Source organism: Alosa pseudoharengus, unplaced genomic scaffold, assembly GCF_046254945.1.
Source record: "Alosa pseudoharengus isolate Yale_2024_CS ecotype anadromous, Long Island Sound unplaced genomic scaffold, YU_APseudo_1.1 YU_APseudo_1.1_scf_6, whole genome shotgun sequence".
NCBI lineage: Eukaryota > Metazoa > Chordata > Actinopteri > Clupeiformes > Clupeidae > Alosa > Alosa pseudoharengus.
Window position 1 is genome coordinate 31,812,182 of NW_027468848.1, and position 14,581 is coordinate 31,826,762.

At 41.0% G+C, this 14,581-nt stretch overlaps 1 protein-coding gene across 5 annotated transcripts in view; it reads right to left on the reverse strand.

Moving 5' to 3' along the window:
- Positions 1-3,227: 3,227 nt before the first annotated feature.
- Positions 3,228-14,581, reverse strand: part of clip1a (CAP-GLY domain containing linker protein 1a) — a 48,864-nt gene continuing 37,510 nt past the window's right edge. For 4 of the 5 annotated variants that reach the window (XM_076271021.1, XM_076271022.1, XM_076271018.1 and 1 more), the window contains 8 exons: positions 13,087-13,193; positions 11,270-11,393; positions 10,162-10,214; positions 8,530-8,647; positions 8,047-8,215; positions 7,117-7,169; positions 5,044-5,171; positions 3,228-4,662 (listed from right to left, as the gene is read on the reverse strand). In XM_076271021.1, coding sequence (XP_076127136.1) covers positions 4,434-4,662; positions 5,044-5,171; positions 7,117-7,169; positions 8,047-8,215; positions 8,530-8,647; positions 10,162-10,214; positions 11,270-11,393; positions 13,087-13,193 — 981 coding nt within the window. In that variant the 3' untranslated portion in view covers positions 3,228-4,433. Of the gene's footprint in view, positions 4,663-5,043; positions 6,030-7,116; positions 7,170-8,046; positions 8,216-8,529; positions 8,648-10,161; positions 10,215-11,269; positions 11,394-13,086; positions 13,194-14,581 lie in introns of those variants that run through there. The other variant, XM_076271020.1, reaches the window with a different exon arrangement.

Below are 14,581 nucleotides of genomic sequence, written 5' to 3' on the forward strand. Positions count from 1 at the left end.
AATCTAAAGGTCAGCAGAACAGCTATAGTGTCATAAAAGTGGTGTGGCTCCTTTAAGACCCAATCCACTGGAGTTCTGGAGCCATCCAACTTTATCTAACTCTATACTATCCTACATCATCTGATTTTAATATTATGTCTAGGCTATATTTAACATTTATTTTCTATTTGGCCTGTTATGAAATTATGCATTGACCAACATAAGCACACTTTTTTAAGACACTTAAATACATGCATACATTTTGTGAAAACAAATCATTATGGCTACATCGACAAACTCGCAGCGCAGAGCTATAGTAGCCTAATATGATTATTTCTTGAAAGTTACTTTTCTCGCGAACCGTTTATCGCAGCAAATAGCGGCTATAGCAACTTATAAAAGATGAGAAAAAGTTAGGCCTATTTCATGTGATGTCTGTGAGGCTACTTCGCGAGTAGTTCCTAGAGAAGAATGGGCGGCCACACTTTATGTCGGGTCTGCCTCATGTCTAAATAGCAGCGTGTTCCGTGAAGGTGTCGAGGACCGGATTAATATAGTTTAGCGAATCAACAATCAGAAAAAACTGCGCTGAGAACGTTGTAGGCGGATATTAGACCTACCTGCTGTTGGTCTACTCTAGACATATGTATGCCTTAAACTCGTATCCTGTCATTTAGAAACAATGCGGTGGTATAGTCTAGTCATCAACAAACAATGAGGATTGCAAAAAAAAAGAATGGATTTGGCGTGACATTTCTTGAGTGTGCGTGAGAGCGTGAGATTGGTGCTGAAAGCGTGAGTGTCACGCCAGATGCGTGAGAGTTGGCAACCCTGTATTAAATGTAGGCTATAACGTTACAGTAATAAGAACATCTGTCTGTCTGAGAGCGAGACAGAGATAGAGAAGGGGGAGAGAGCGACAGAGAAAGAGAATAAGTTTTCTTTTCACCCTCCTTTTTTTGGACCTTTATGAGGAATCTGGCCCGACTCACTGTCAATCTCCTCATTATTAGTAGAACTAACTGCCTCTTTTCTCTTCAGAGAACCTGTTGCCATCCACCGATCCATGTTGTGGTTCTAACCGTTAGCGCTTAGCGGCACTGCACTTGAACGTCACAGCCTATAGTGCCACTAGCCTTTTAGTCACACAATAATCACACAATAACTTTACTATTTAATTTACATTTAAATTTGATATGAATATACATATTCTTAGAATATATGTTAGCATTTCCTGGTAAAATAAAGGTCAGAAGCACAAAACCCGTTGCCATTGACAGCGGTGATTAAATGCTTTGCCGGTGATTTATGTAGATTTAACATAGGCCCGAACGTTAGGAAGGCCCATTCATGTGAATGGAACTTTCTGCAGCACTCTGAAGAGCCGTGTAATAACTGTGTATATTCCGCCTTTGGAACAGCCACATGACCTGAGGTTGTTACAGTCAATAAATATTTTTAAAAGAAATCTTAGGACATACCTTTGCGTCGTGGAGTTTTTGCCTCTCTGCTATAATTAGTGTATTCTTTTGACCTGCCCTGACTAGGAGATTTGATCTCGGCGACTTTTTTCATAGCCTAGGCTACCTTAGTGAAAAGGAAAGTCATGGATTACTGCTGAAAGTTCACAGACTCTCTGATTAACTAGTTGAATATGGAAAAATGCTTCTGTTACATTTTGTGTGTAACACTTTCTAGGGGTGCAAATAAGTGTGGCACATGTGGTTTTGTTAAAAATATTAATTTATTTGACATATTCCTTTTTATCAGAATAAATGTGCTTCCCTTCAAGATTGGATTTTTCCTTATTCTCTTCATTGTGAGATTATGATAAATCACCAAAAGATGATCTTTTAACACCTGTTTTTAGTCAACATTACCAGGGGTAATTGGCAGAGGTTACTGTACTGCAATGTGATTTCTTTGTCTGTATTTGATTTCTTGAGTTAATACAAGTGTCTGGACTGGTCAAACAATCACGTTCACTACTTATATTCTTGCACTGCAGAACTGTGGTTCTTGTTCAAAGGTAGCAAGCCACAAACATTTTGGGAACAATTTCTTCTTCTTTCTATGACATACAACACCCCCACACACACATTCACTCTCCACATCCTTTACTGTTACCAAAAGGCCTGAATGTTACATCTGCTGAATGTCCCAACGTCAGAATGACCACAATGTTGCACTCTTCCTTTATTTTATTTTTTTAAAGAATTACTTATATTTTTAGGTTACCGGTTGCAAACAATTCACTCGGAATATTCAGATATGTATTAAGTTTTCTATAGGCTACATCTGTATATACATAAAGCAATTGTTTGCAACCAGTTACTTCATAAAGGTAGATTTAATATGTCATTTCTTTCAGTGACGTGCTCTATACAGTTTAAGCATTCGTACAAAACATTGAAATATGAATTTTCCATCACACAACCCTCCTAGAGTAAGTTCTTGCACTAGACAACACGTCATTTGGGAGAGCACAAATTGATCTTGCTAAAGCCATAGCTTGGTGGTTCTCTGGTAAAATAGTTTTAATGTGGCTTATTGTATTAATCTACCGCCTACATGTGCATTTTTGGCTTGGAATTTGGCTTCATCTGCCACTGAAAAGAAATAGGATGGAGGGGCTCTTGCATCACAACTCATAATAAAGTGGCTCTCAAAAACATGAAATTAATCATAAAACACACAAGGGAGCTGTTTCATCAAGCATGATTTGTGTTTACCCACACCACAGGCCTGAATGCCTCTCTACAGAACTCACTCCCGCTCATTTCTTGCCTCATCTCAGCTGTCTGTAGTACAGGCCATAAAGCCCCCCAAAAAACTAACTGAAAGATCTGTTCAGTCCAATCATTTTTTTTGTCAGAATTCAGCTAAAAAAAATCTGCAATAAAAAATACAATAAAAATCTGCCTGCCTCTATTGGAATTTAACATAGGGGTGTGAATACTTATGACCTCTGTATTTTAAGGAAGAACATTTATTTATTTACGATACATTCACAAAGAAAATTTGTGTCCTTAAAGGTTGGATATTTCCTCATTGTTTTACTTAAGGCATTAAGATCAATTTCCAAAGGATGATTCTATATTCCTCTTTTTAGTCAACTTTAGCATGCAAAACGTATGAGCCTCACTGTATTCAGCTAGTCACCAAATTCAAACTAAGCACAGTCGGTCACAGTACACCTTAAGTACACCTCAAAATCCTTTCTTGTAAAATCACTCACAGGAACACGATTAGAATTTACAAAACACCACCTGCATTTATTTGGGATAAAAAATCTGTGCCTAAAATGCTTCAAAAAGAAGTTCTTAACACTGGCATTCTTCCCAAATGCTTGCCATATATATACACATTCAACAGCATACTGGACAAAATCCACCAAGACAACTCAACCCTCAACAGGCAAAAGAAAATGTGTTCATTATGGTGTCAAGAGCTCTTTTCCTCGCTTACAAAAATGATAATTACAGTCATGTCAAAACACATCTTTACAGTCAGTCCAGGAGATATCTTCATTGAAACATATGTATTTATTTCATTAGATTTGTACAGATATATAACATTTAAAAGAACGAAGAAAAGCTTACATAAAATGTGACAGCACAAATGCCATCCGCTCTCAAATATTTTATCCTTATCATTAATGATATCGTTAACTTCTTTGTTCTCAGAAAGGCAATTTCAGAAAGGGAGCCGAGGTCTTTCCACGCAAGGGTACGTTGAGAGGGGTAAAGTGTGCAGTGCGTTACGATATAAATGGCATCTTCCTCACTGTACCCTCTTCAGGATGAGGACACGTTACAGAGTCCAAAGAGACCTCCCTAAATCCCCCTAAAGCAAGCCACCCCCAAAAATGACATTTAACCACAACAGTTAAGGTCACCTCTCTCCTTGCACACACACACACACACACACACACATACGCACACACACACAAAACTGTGTGAGTCCATATGCAAGAATATTAAAGAACCCATTGAAAGGGTTGTACATTGTTTCTTTTTCTTGTGTGTTTCATATCAAGTACTAGTCCAAAAGAAATCTTGAGCACTTTGTTTTGTGTGGTGATATAGAATACCATCTGCCTCCCGTCTTCAAAACAACAGTCAGGGAAGTGTGCAACGGGCGACCAGATTAAGTTGATTGACTTAATTCTTGAGATGATCTCCCAGTAAGAGCGCTTTGGGACTTTGTGTGAATGACCGAGTGCACCTATGCAACACACATTCATTCACTGCGCACACACACACACACACACACACACACACAGAGTATAGACACACAACACTCTTGTGCGAGGTGTGATGATGAGGCGTGTGTTTTTGCAGGTATTGCAGGCTGCTTTGTGCAGATAGAGGGAGAGAGAGAGAGAGAGAGAGGAGAGATAGAGAAAGAGCAGCAGGCGAGCTAAAGCCTCCAGAGAGTTTGTTGAGAAGCTTCTAGAAGGTCTGGTCATCGTTGCAGCCTTCGGTCCAGTGGCCGAACACCTCGCAGATGTCACAATAAGGCCGTTCGTCCTCGCGGCTCCCGTGGTAGGTGGTGTGTGGTGGTGATTCGGGCATCTGCGCCTGCGTGGGGCAGTCCTCGGTGTCGTGCATGTCGAAGCAATCACAGATATCGCAGAACAGCCGCGGTGGAGCCTTCTTCTTCGCGGGCCCCTCTGCCAGACTGCAAACAGGCAGGAGAGAAGAGGGGGATGAGAGAAGGCCAATAAAAAACAAACAGTGGATTCTAACATTAATGCGGTTTGGTCATTTACTTATGCACATCTTGCTCCTAATTGATTCTTTCAGTACTTTGTGTTATTTAATGTCACTTTCGTCTGTTTAAGTTTTAAATTCAGCAATTATTAATCCATAATTCCATTATTATTCCATTTGACCTGGGAAAATCTGTTAAGGTGTACCAGAACAACCAGGTGGTCAAGATGAAAAAAGGTTTTTAAAAAAGGTTTTTTATAAAGAAAGTTGTATTAGTAAGACGTTGCATATCACCCAGTTTGAGACTAAAGAGCAGAGCAGGGCAGGGGGAAATGAGATGGGCACAGACCTGTCGTAGTTGTCCAGCTCGTTTGCATTGTTCCCGTTCAGCGCCGCCTCGGCCATCTTCTCCAACTGAGACTTGAGCTCCTGGTTCTTACGCTGCAGATCTACAATCACCGAATTCAGGAACTCAATCTGCCCACACAAGCAAATGCAAATGAGGGACAAAGCCACAAAAAGAAAAACACAACACAATATATACACACTAATTACTTGCATCACAAATGACATGACAAACAACATCAGGTTATCAGACAATTCTGTAAAAGTGCAAAAAAGTATCACAGCCACCATTAGTACAAACTCGTTCAAACAGAGCTAGTCCAAACGCACATGAAAACAGCACCATGTGACAAGGGAACCACACTCTCTCACCCGCGTGCCAGTAGACCACTACCTGTCTGGAAGCAAGACCTGCATTCCTTCACGCATCCCATAATTAAAAACAGCATGATGGCGAGAACATGTACGGTATGAGACATTCCCCCACGGAACAAACACGGCAAAAGAACAATGACTTCCTCTGTCTCCCTTTTGATTTGATATGTAGCGGTCCAAACCAGACATTTTCCTGCAAAGTTTCAAGGAGTCATTGACTAAAATAGAACTTGAGTCAGGAGTCAAACCTAATGTCTTAGAACAGACACTGCCCATCAGTACTGACTAAAGTTTGCATGCTAAATTTCAAACTTTATGCTCACTATGCAGTTTCCAATGACTTCTTTCTGGTAGAGAATCCAATCGTGTGGATAGCATGTTGCACATTAATTGGGCAGACATTTCTGACAATGACATCAGACTCATGACAGAGTAGAGACAGAGTAGTAAAGAGGAGGATGAATATCCAAAAGTCGATGTTCTTTTACTGGTGTCCACGAACATGGAATGAACACGAAACAGACCCAGAAACAGTGAACAAGAACTCAGAATGAAAAACTGAACAGAGACATGCGTGAACGAATGAGGAGGATGAGAACAGTAACAAACCGCTGCCTGTTTAGAGAGAAGGTGGCATTGCCAACATCAGAGCAAGAGACAGAAACACAAGTGGGAAGAGGAGGAGGAGAGAAGAGGGAGGACAGGGGAGGAGACAAAACAGGTTAAAACCAATTAGAGACCCACCTCTGGCCAAATCAAAATGCACACATCAGGCACCAATGACAGGTGGGAAAGTAGCAACCTAGGAGGGCCTGTAGGGCACATTCTCAACCAGCAGGGGGCAGCAGAGAGCAGGATAATCAGGATAGCCTCCCACCTTACCCTCTGCATCCATACCAAGCATGCCAAAAACACTTTCTGAAGTAATGTGCTATTACACAGGACACTGTGACAATGTCCCAGCTTAAGGTCCTCCGCATTCAAGTTTGTGTGGTCTGACCGAGCAGAGTGCCAGGTCAGTTCAACTGGGGTTCAGATCTGAGCATCTCCAACATAACACTTGTGCAAGGTGCAGATGCCGATTAGGTTGCATACACTAACAGGCTTTTAAATGTTCACAGGCATTACACAGTCTAGTTTTCAATTAATGCAAATCAAATTCAACAAACATGTCAGTTCACATAGTTTTGTTCACCTCTCTCTCATTAATTAAGTCCATTAAGTCGGTAAGTTTAGTAGGTCATGGGATATCAATCCAACGGTCAATGTTATACCCTGACACTGATTTGGGCAAAGCTACATCATGATCTCACAAACATATGGATCAAACTTAACTGGAATGGGTCCCTGTTCTGCTGCTTCATGGTATGACTTGACAGAAATATGCACACATAGATGTCTGGGTCTTAGCTTACATTTAAGTGTAGCTACATAAGGATACAGCGTCAGTCAAGACAGACTAATCTTTAGTGTCAAAAAACATGTTTTTTTTTGTGTCTTATTTGACAAGTATTTGGGAAATGTGCATAATAACAATGTTGATCTTTCATGAAGCTACACTTACAATTATGTGTAGAAGAGAAAAATAAAAATACACATAGAATTCTTCCCAAAGTAATTTCAGTAACCTTTACCTCTATCAAATGACCAATCACTACTGTGCTAAAACCAAGTGGTATACACTGGGAAGAATTGTGGGTACCTGACTGTCGGACATTTCCTTCTCCTCTCTCAGCTGGTCCATAGCAGAGTCACCTGAAGAGAACAGGTATGTCACATGTTACATGAACCAAAGGATTCTTCCTAATCACCCAGCCACAATGTAATATAGTTGGTACTACTGTTCAGTACAAACCTTTACTGTGAAGTTTTGAAACGTGAAACATGCATAACACAGTGGATCATTAAAAGTGAAGATAACCACTGGACCACAAGGACTCCATATATGCCACATTAAAGAACTATTGTGATTTACATAAGGGATAATGTATAGAACGCCGGTCATTATTGGGAAAATAAGTCCCGACAGGGCGAAACGGCCCTGAAGGAACTTATTTTCCCAATAATGACCGGCGTTCTATACATTATCCCGCTTATTACACGGCTACTTGCGAAATACGAAATAATAAACTCCCCACGATATGACTTTAGCCTACATAGCCAAGCCTATTTGTTACCGTTCATCGTGGCATTTGCTGAAACAAATAGTTCGCAACAACACGCTGAACTTGAATCAAACATTCTTTAGAACACCGCTGATCAACCGTCTGCTTTCACTTTTGAATGAAGTTCCAGTCCTTGCGTAGGGATATGAAATACCTGAATTAGAAGCACAAAATCCGTTGCCATTGACAGCGTTCATTTTTTTGGGGGGAAATCCCATTCAAGTCAATGGAGCGTTCTACTTGCCTTGTGAAGAGCCGTGTAATAATACATAATAGAGCTAGTATGGTGAACTGTGCTGCAGGAGGTTGGCCTGTATGGAGGTTGTATCATCATCATCAACAACAACTCATTGCATTTATATAGCGCTTTTCAAAGCACCCAAAGCGCTTTACAGTGATGGGGGAACCTCACTAACCACCAATATGGTGGTCTGGTATGATTGGCCTGTATGGAGACTGGTCTTCACCTGGGCTGGATGCCGTGCTCGAGGCTGCGGTGGTGGTGACCGGTGCTGCCGCCCGGCTCTTCTCCAGGCTGGAGACGCGCTCCTGCAGACGAGACTTCTCAGCCTCCAGCGTCTCCACGGCCATCTGCAGTGTCTTAGCCGAGGCACTCTCACGGCGCAGCTCGGCAAGCTGTTCGCACGGGGAGACATTAGTCATTAACATGGAATGTAACACCACCATATAACAAATGTTACAAATAACTTCACATCATGATATTCACATGGGGAGACAGATTAACACAGACATAGACATGTAGCAGGCACACAGAATAAAATGTCAATTAATGTCATTACTATCAAATGTAACGTATGCATGTTACATATAACTCCACATAATGATCTCCTACACATTAAGTAAACATGAAAGCAAATATCAGAAATGACAAAACCAGAACAGAAATTCAGCATGATCTGCTCCTGCTTATTCAGTGTGTGATGCTTCACCTCGTCCTTAAGCTTCTGCAGCTCCTTGTCCCGCTCTGTCATCAAGGCACTGCTTTTTTGGACTGATTGTTGGAGTGTTGCTTTCTCCTCCTCTGATTGTTTCTTCAGCGCATTCTCCCTGTTCACAACCGAGACAACGAGGGGTCAGATAGAAACGGAGCGCTGGGAGCTACAGTATTCTACACATGGGTGGGAGTTTATGAACAGTGTCAAATGATGAACCAAAAATCAAATGTGTGAAAAATGTTAAAACGATAGTGATGCACTCACTGTTAAGATTAGGTTAATGTGTCTTTATCATCGGGTGTGATTGTAAAGGGAGTATTCACCTTATTCAGCCCCGCCCATTTTTTAAAAATTCTACTTTGTCTTTAAACTTCCGGTCGGCTAGCTACGTCTAGTTAGCTTCATTGGGATAACACGGCAGAAGAGGATAGAGAGGCTAACTTGGGAGGAAAACGACAAATGCCATTAGGAGGTCAGATTGCAATATTGTACTTCGCTACCTAAGGCTATTCCCCCCTACGGAGTGGGTAGACGATATGCGGCAGTGGCCGCCAGTCATCTTGATAGAGCTCTGCTATCTAAATGTATCGCAATGGATGTACTGCTCAATCGGAAAATTCGGAGACAATGTGGGCAAAGCTAGCGCCCCCATGTTTGCGCGCGGAATAAGGTGAATATCAATAGTGAAGGGGAGAAATGTATGCAAATATCAAAGTGCGCAACAAACACTAACACAATAAAAAAACAAAAAACAAATATATAAACATACAATTGCATAAAATGCATGGACAATGTGGACATGGAGCGTAGAGCTGAAAGATTAATCGATTTTTAATCGAAATCACAATTAGCAAATTAGCAATTGGAAAATCTTGAAGGCTGCAACTAATCATACAGCTTGAGTTTCATTGTATTTTGGTGTAATGTACAAACAAGCAAACAAAGGTACTATGCAAGACCTATTGTCAAGGAGTTGCTACTTTTTGAGGCAACATAGTGAACATTGATGAACACAATGTGAACGCAAGCAGCAGTACGATGAATGTACTTAAAAAGGCTAGCAGAGGTAGTGCTGGCTTGCCCAATAAGACAAAAGCAAGCAAACGACTATTTCAGAGTCAAGGAATGTATAATTATAGTGAATACTGAACTGAAGCTTGACTCATAGAGATTGTAAATCGAATCGCAAAATCTCTCAGAGAAATTGTACTTAAGACATTTTCCCTTAATCGTTCAGCCCTAGTGTCGTGACCAAAAACCTTGTTGGTGTTTTTATTAAAAAATATGAAATTGGCTACGTCCAATAGCCATAGTCCTCTGAGCATGAAATGAGGTAAGCAGAAGCGACATAAATACCTGTACCCATTACCAGGAAAGCTTTCACACCAAAGACAAGAAAGAAGCAACCAACAGCAAACAATTAGGAGGGATTCAAGCAGCAGAGACAACTGGCGAAACGCCACCCTCCAGAGTCAAAGCAGCAGCCTTGCACATATAAACAGACTGGCAAGGGGAAGCAGAAAGTAGCGCCGGAAGTAGCACACTTCAAGTCAGCAGTCAAAAGACCCATGACGACTCATAGCCCCTTGAGAACCCACCAGGGCCTCAATCACTGCATGTCCTTACCTCTTCTTCATCTCCTTGACTTGCTTGCTGAGAGTTGCACACTGTTCTTCAAGCTACAGAGAGAGTGAGGGGGAAAACAAAAAAACAGTTCAGGCCGAGAAAAGAGAAAATGGAACATTTCTCGTCCCTTTTAGTTTGCTGAACTGGTCTGAGAATAAAGCTATTCTAAACTCTACTACTATGTCAATTAAACTGCATTACTAAATACCAATTGCTATGTGAGATCAGTAGGAAAGTTAGAAGACCGTTGTATCATTGAGGCCCTAGTATACTTCTGTATATGCGGGCTACGCACAGAAAAGATGACACAAAATTCGTCATACTGTACGTTCAGTCCTTCAGCCAAATTTTGTGTCTGTACAGATGTTGTGTATTGCCTGTGCGAAACTGGGTGTGTAGTACCACGCCAATCCAGTAGATGGGCGATATGCACGCCCGTAAGGACGTACAGCATGGCCATATATGCAGAAGTATACTCGTTGCTTTAGAGAGAGTGTTAACATGTATACTCGTTGCTTTAGAGGGAGTGTTAACATGTATACTCATTGCTTTAGAGCAGTGTTTCCCAAACTTTTTTTCTGGGGACCCACTTTTTAAAAATGACAGACTATCGCGACCCAACTCGTGACTGTGGTAGTTAACAAACTAGATCCTAATAGAAAGCTGTTAGCTTTCCTAAGCTATATAAGGTATAAGCTAGGGGTATTACACAACATAAATTGTCACTAGGCTATGCTGGCGACCCAAATAAAATCTCCTACGACCCACCTGTGGGTCGCGACCCAGTCTTTGGGAACCAATGCTTTAGAGGGAGTGTTAACATGTTCGTTGCTTTAGAGTGAGTGTTAACATGTATACTCGTTGCTTTAGAGAGAGTGTTAACATGTATACTCGTTGCTTTAGAGAGAGTGTTAACATGTATACTCGTTGCTTTAGAGAGTGTTAACATGTATACTCGTTGCTTTAGAGAGTGTTAACATGTATACTCGTTGCTTTAGAGAGAGTGTTAACATGTATATTCGTTGCTTTAGAGAGAGTGTTAACATGTATACTCGTTGCTTTAGAGGGAGTGTTAACATGCGGTTGCAGGTGGGGACGACTGCTGTACCTTCTTCCCCTGGCTGCCGCGGTCCTGCCGGTTGTTGGCGAGCTCCTCAGACAGGGAGGCCTTCTCCTTCTCCAGGGCCTCCAGAGAGCTGGCCTGCTCAGTGGCCGCCGTCTTCAGCGCCTCGCTACATCACACAGGACATACAGAACGCATTAACAGACGCCTAGAACAACCCCTAGCAAAATTACGGCATTCAAATATATAAGTGAAACACCAATCTGACCGTGTGACCTTTTGAGCAGGAACTGATTATATCTAATTCAAATGTAGCTGTTATGTTTTGCATCAAATTACGGTACTCAACTTTCATGTGACTCATGTTAAATCATTCTGAATGATTGGAAAACTGTCAGCCTACATTCTGCACTCACAAACACCAAAGTCAAAGTAAAGCCCTTACTTTCCAGTTTTTTCCTGCATAGTCATTCTATTTCATGCATGTGCAAGCAAGTCTCAAGTGACATTAGACAGTAAATCATACACAGGATAAGGGATACAGGCTAGAGTGCTTTAATTACATTTCCATTTCAGAAGGTGGTTTGCACCTCTCCACAGCAGCAAAGAAGTTTAATGATATTTTGACGTGGCAAGATTGCACTCAAGGCTATGCAGTATGATATTTCTTTGTAAATGTATATTCTGGTCTGGTATTCTGGTCCCAAAACTACTCTGATTAATGTCATTTTGGTCCCCAGTGAAAATGTACACTTGTTATCATCCAAAAATAGACCTCCCAGGTTGTTTTTGGACCAGAATTCCCCTTTAAATAGAGAGCCTCTGAGTAAAATACAGTTTTGCCTTGGAGCAGGAAGGAATGACAGGGCTGGGCACAGAAGCCACACTGTAATAGCAGGTCAGTTGAACTGTAGAGGCTAACAGATGGACATCTCCAAATCAGTCATGTCGCATGCAATTCTGCAGAAGCACAGCGAGGAGACTGCAGTGGCAGTGGAGAGGCTTCAGCCTGCTCTCCATGCCTGTGACATGATGGCAAGAGGGCTGATGAACACGGCCTGCTAATGATGACAGGGCACACGTGCTGTGCTAATGGTGCCAAAAACAGATTTACGGAAAGTATCACCACTCCAAACTGCATTATATCTTTGCAGCAATGCTTTAATCACACTTTGCAGTATGATCGTCAAGTGGAATCATGCATTATACAATCTACTTAAAGTCTCAGTTTAAGTCTCTGAGCTGAAATGCAGCGCTGATGGCATTCTACTTGGCATAAGCTACAGCAAGTCACAAATTCCTTACTTATTCATCTCCTTTACTTGTCACGGAAAGTGTGCTTGTTATGTATAACATTTTATGGCTGTTCCAAAATCATCAGTGATGTAACTCCACAGGAGCTTCTGCAGATCGTCTTAAAATAGCACAAATCATAGTCCTGGCCTCAGTTACCTCCTTACAAATAACACAAATCATAGTCCTGGCCTCAGTTACCTCCTTACAAATAGACAGTAATTTATTGGAAGTCCATCCCAAATAACCGTAAACAAACATTTAGAGCTGGTGTCTGTAAATGAACACAGCAAGTTTGTCCTTATCTTTTTAAGCATTTTGCCAGCAATTTTGGAATGACTCCATGAACTTCTTCGTCAGATGTTGAGTGTGGCCACCCCTCTTTTATATACTTATCAAACAGTGGTAATTCATACTACACGTGTACATCTATATTAGTTACCAGAAACTAGTTAAAATTGCATACATGCATCTGTACAGAATTTAGTTCTAAATTCCGTTGTGTGCAATATATTTACTAGTTTACATATCTCGTTGACATGGCCACCGACCAGTGGCGTGATACTCACATCTCTTTGGACAGGCTGCTGATCTTTTGGTTCTCTGTGCTCAGTTGCTCTTTGGACCGGGTCAGCTCCTCCTGGAAGGAAGAGCTCTGCTGCGTCGCCGCCTCCAGCTAAACAGACAGGAGTGGTACTGGATCACACAGACAGGCAAACCTGGCAAACCCCTAAGCCAAATTTCCCAGTCTTTAGGCAAACACCAAACACTGTTTCCAGCTGAGGTAAACACAGTAAAACAACAACAAAAATGCCTGCAGCAGTCTAAGTTCCAGCAGTCTAAGTCCTTAGTTACTGCTAAGGTTCTAACACATACAATAAATCACAATTGCCACATATTATCATATTCATGAGCCCATCAAAGACACTACTGTAAGATAAATTAACAAATAAACCATACGGTTAATTACAGCTATTACATTTCATTTGAGAAAGGACTTGAACAGTAAAGGAAAGTTGATGCTAGCAATTCAAACAGACTCATAACAAGGATGATAATGTGTCTGACATAAGTCATTACAGGAGAAGAAAGTGAACAGGCTTCCAGGACTCACTATCAGGGAACAGTTTTGTGTAGGCTTCCTATCGAAGATGAGGATGAAAGAGAAGATGATGGAAAGATGTGAATAAAATGTGTTTATTAGGCTATGTTTTCGTTGCATGTGTACTTCTAAATGTAAGATTTATACTGGTTATTTGCTATAGCCAAGAGGATCCAATTATTCTGTTGAATTATCAAATACCACAATATGTGACAACCTTGAGAGAAATGTCAGTAATCAATCATTTCAACGTTTATCAGAAGTTTTACTACATGAAGAACAATATCAAGACCTTCATACACAGGGATTAAAGTGAAAAAAAATCGTTTGACTGAACTTTTTTCAGGCCATAAGTCATACGTTGTTCATATCTACCTATAGGTAGCACCCCTTTTGCGGTCGCGACCTATTGGTTTTTAATGTAGCCTACAAAAAGATGCAAACAGCAAAGTAAAGGGAGTATTCGCCTTATTCACACAGCGGCCATTGTTTAAACCAAAACGAGGCTACAGGGTACACTTACTATATAATTAATGCCACCTGGTGAATGCATAGAACATAACAATCCTATGGTTTGTGTACCCTGTAGCCTCGTTTTAGCCGCCAATGGCCGCCATGTGAATAAGGCGAATTGAGAGTGTTCTTGATTGAGATTGAGTTTTCCAGATGAACAAAAATATATTTTAGTACCATCCCTGACCATTGCTGATTAGCCATCGCTGTTCTTTTCTACTGCAGCAATATTGTAGAAAGGCTTTAACACACTCTTATTTAATTACTTCAGGCCAAAAGTGTTTAAAGGGGAGATTTTTTTCTTGTTAATATGCAATTCAACACCATGTAAAATCTATAAAATCAAGTTTGCAAGACTTCCCATTTCCTCATCAAAGTAACGAATCAGAACATTCTAGATATTGTTCATATTTCCATTTGTTGCCTCATCCGCATAATGAAAACATGGT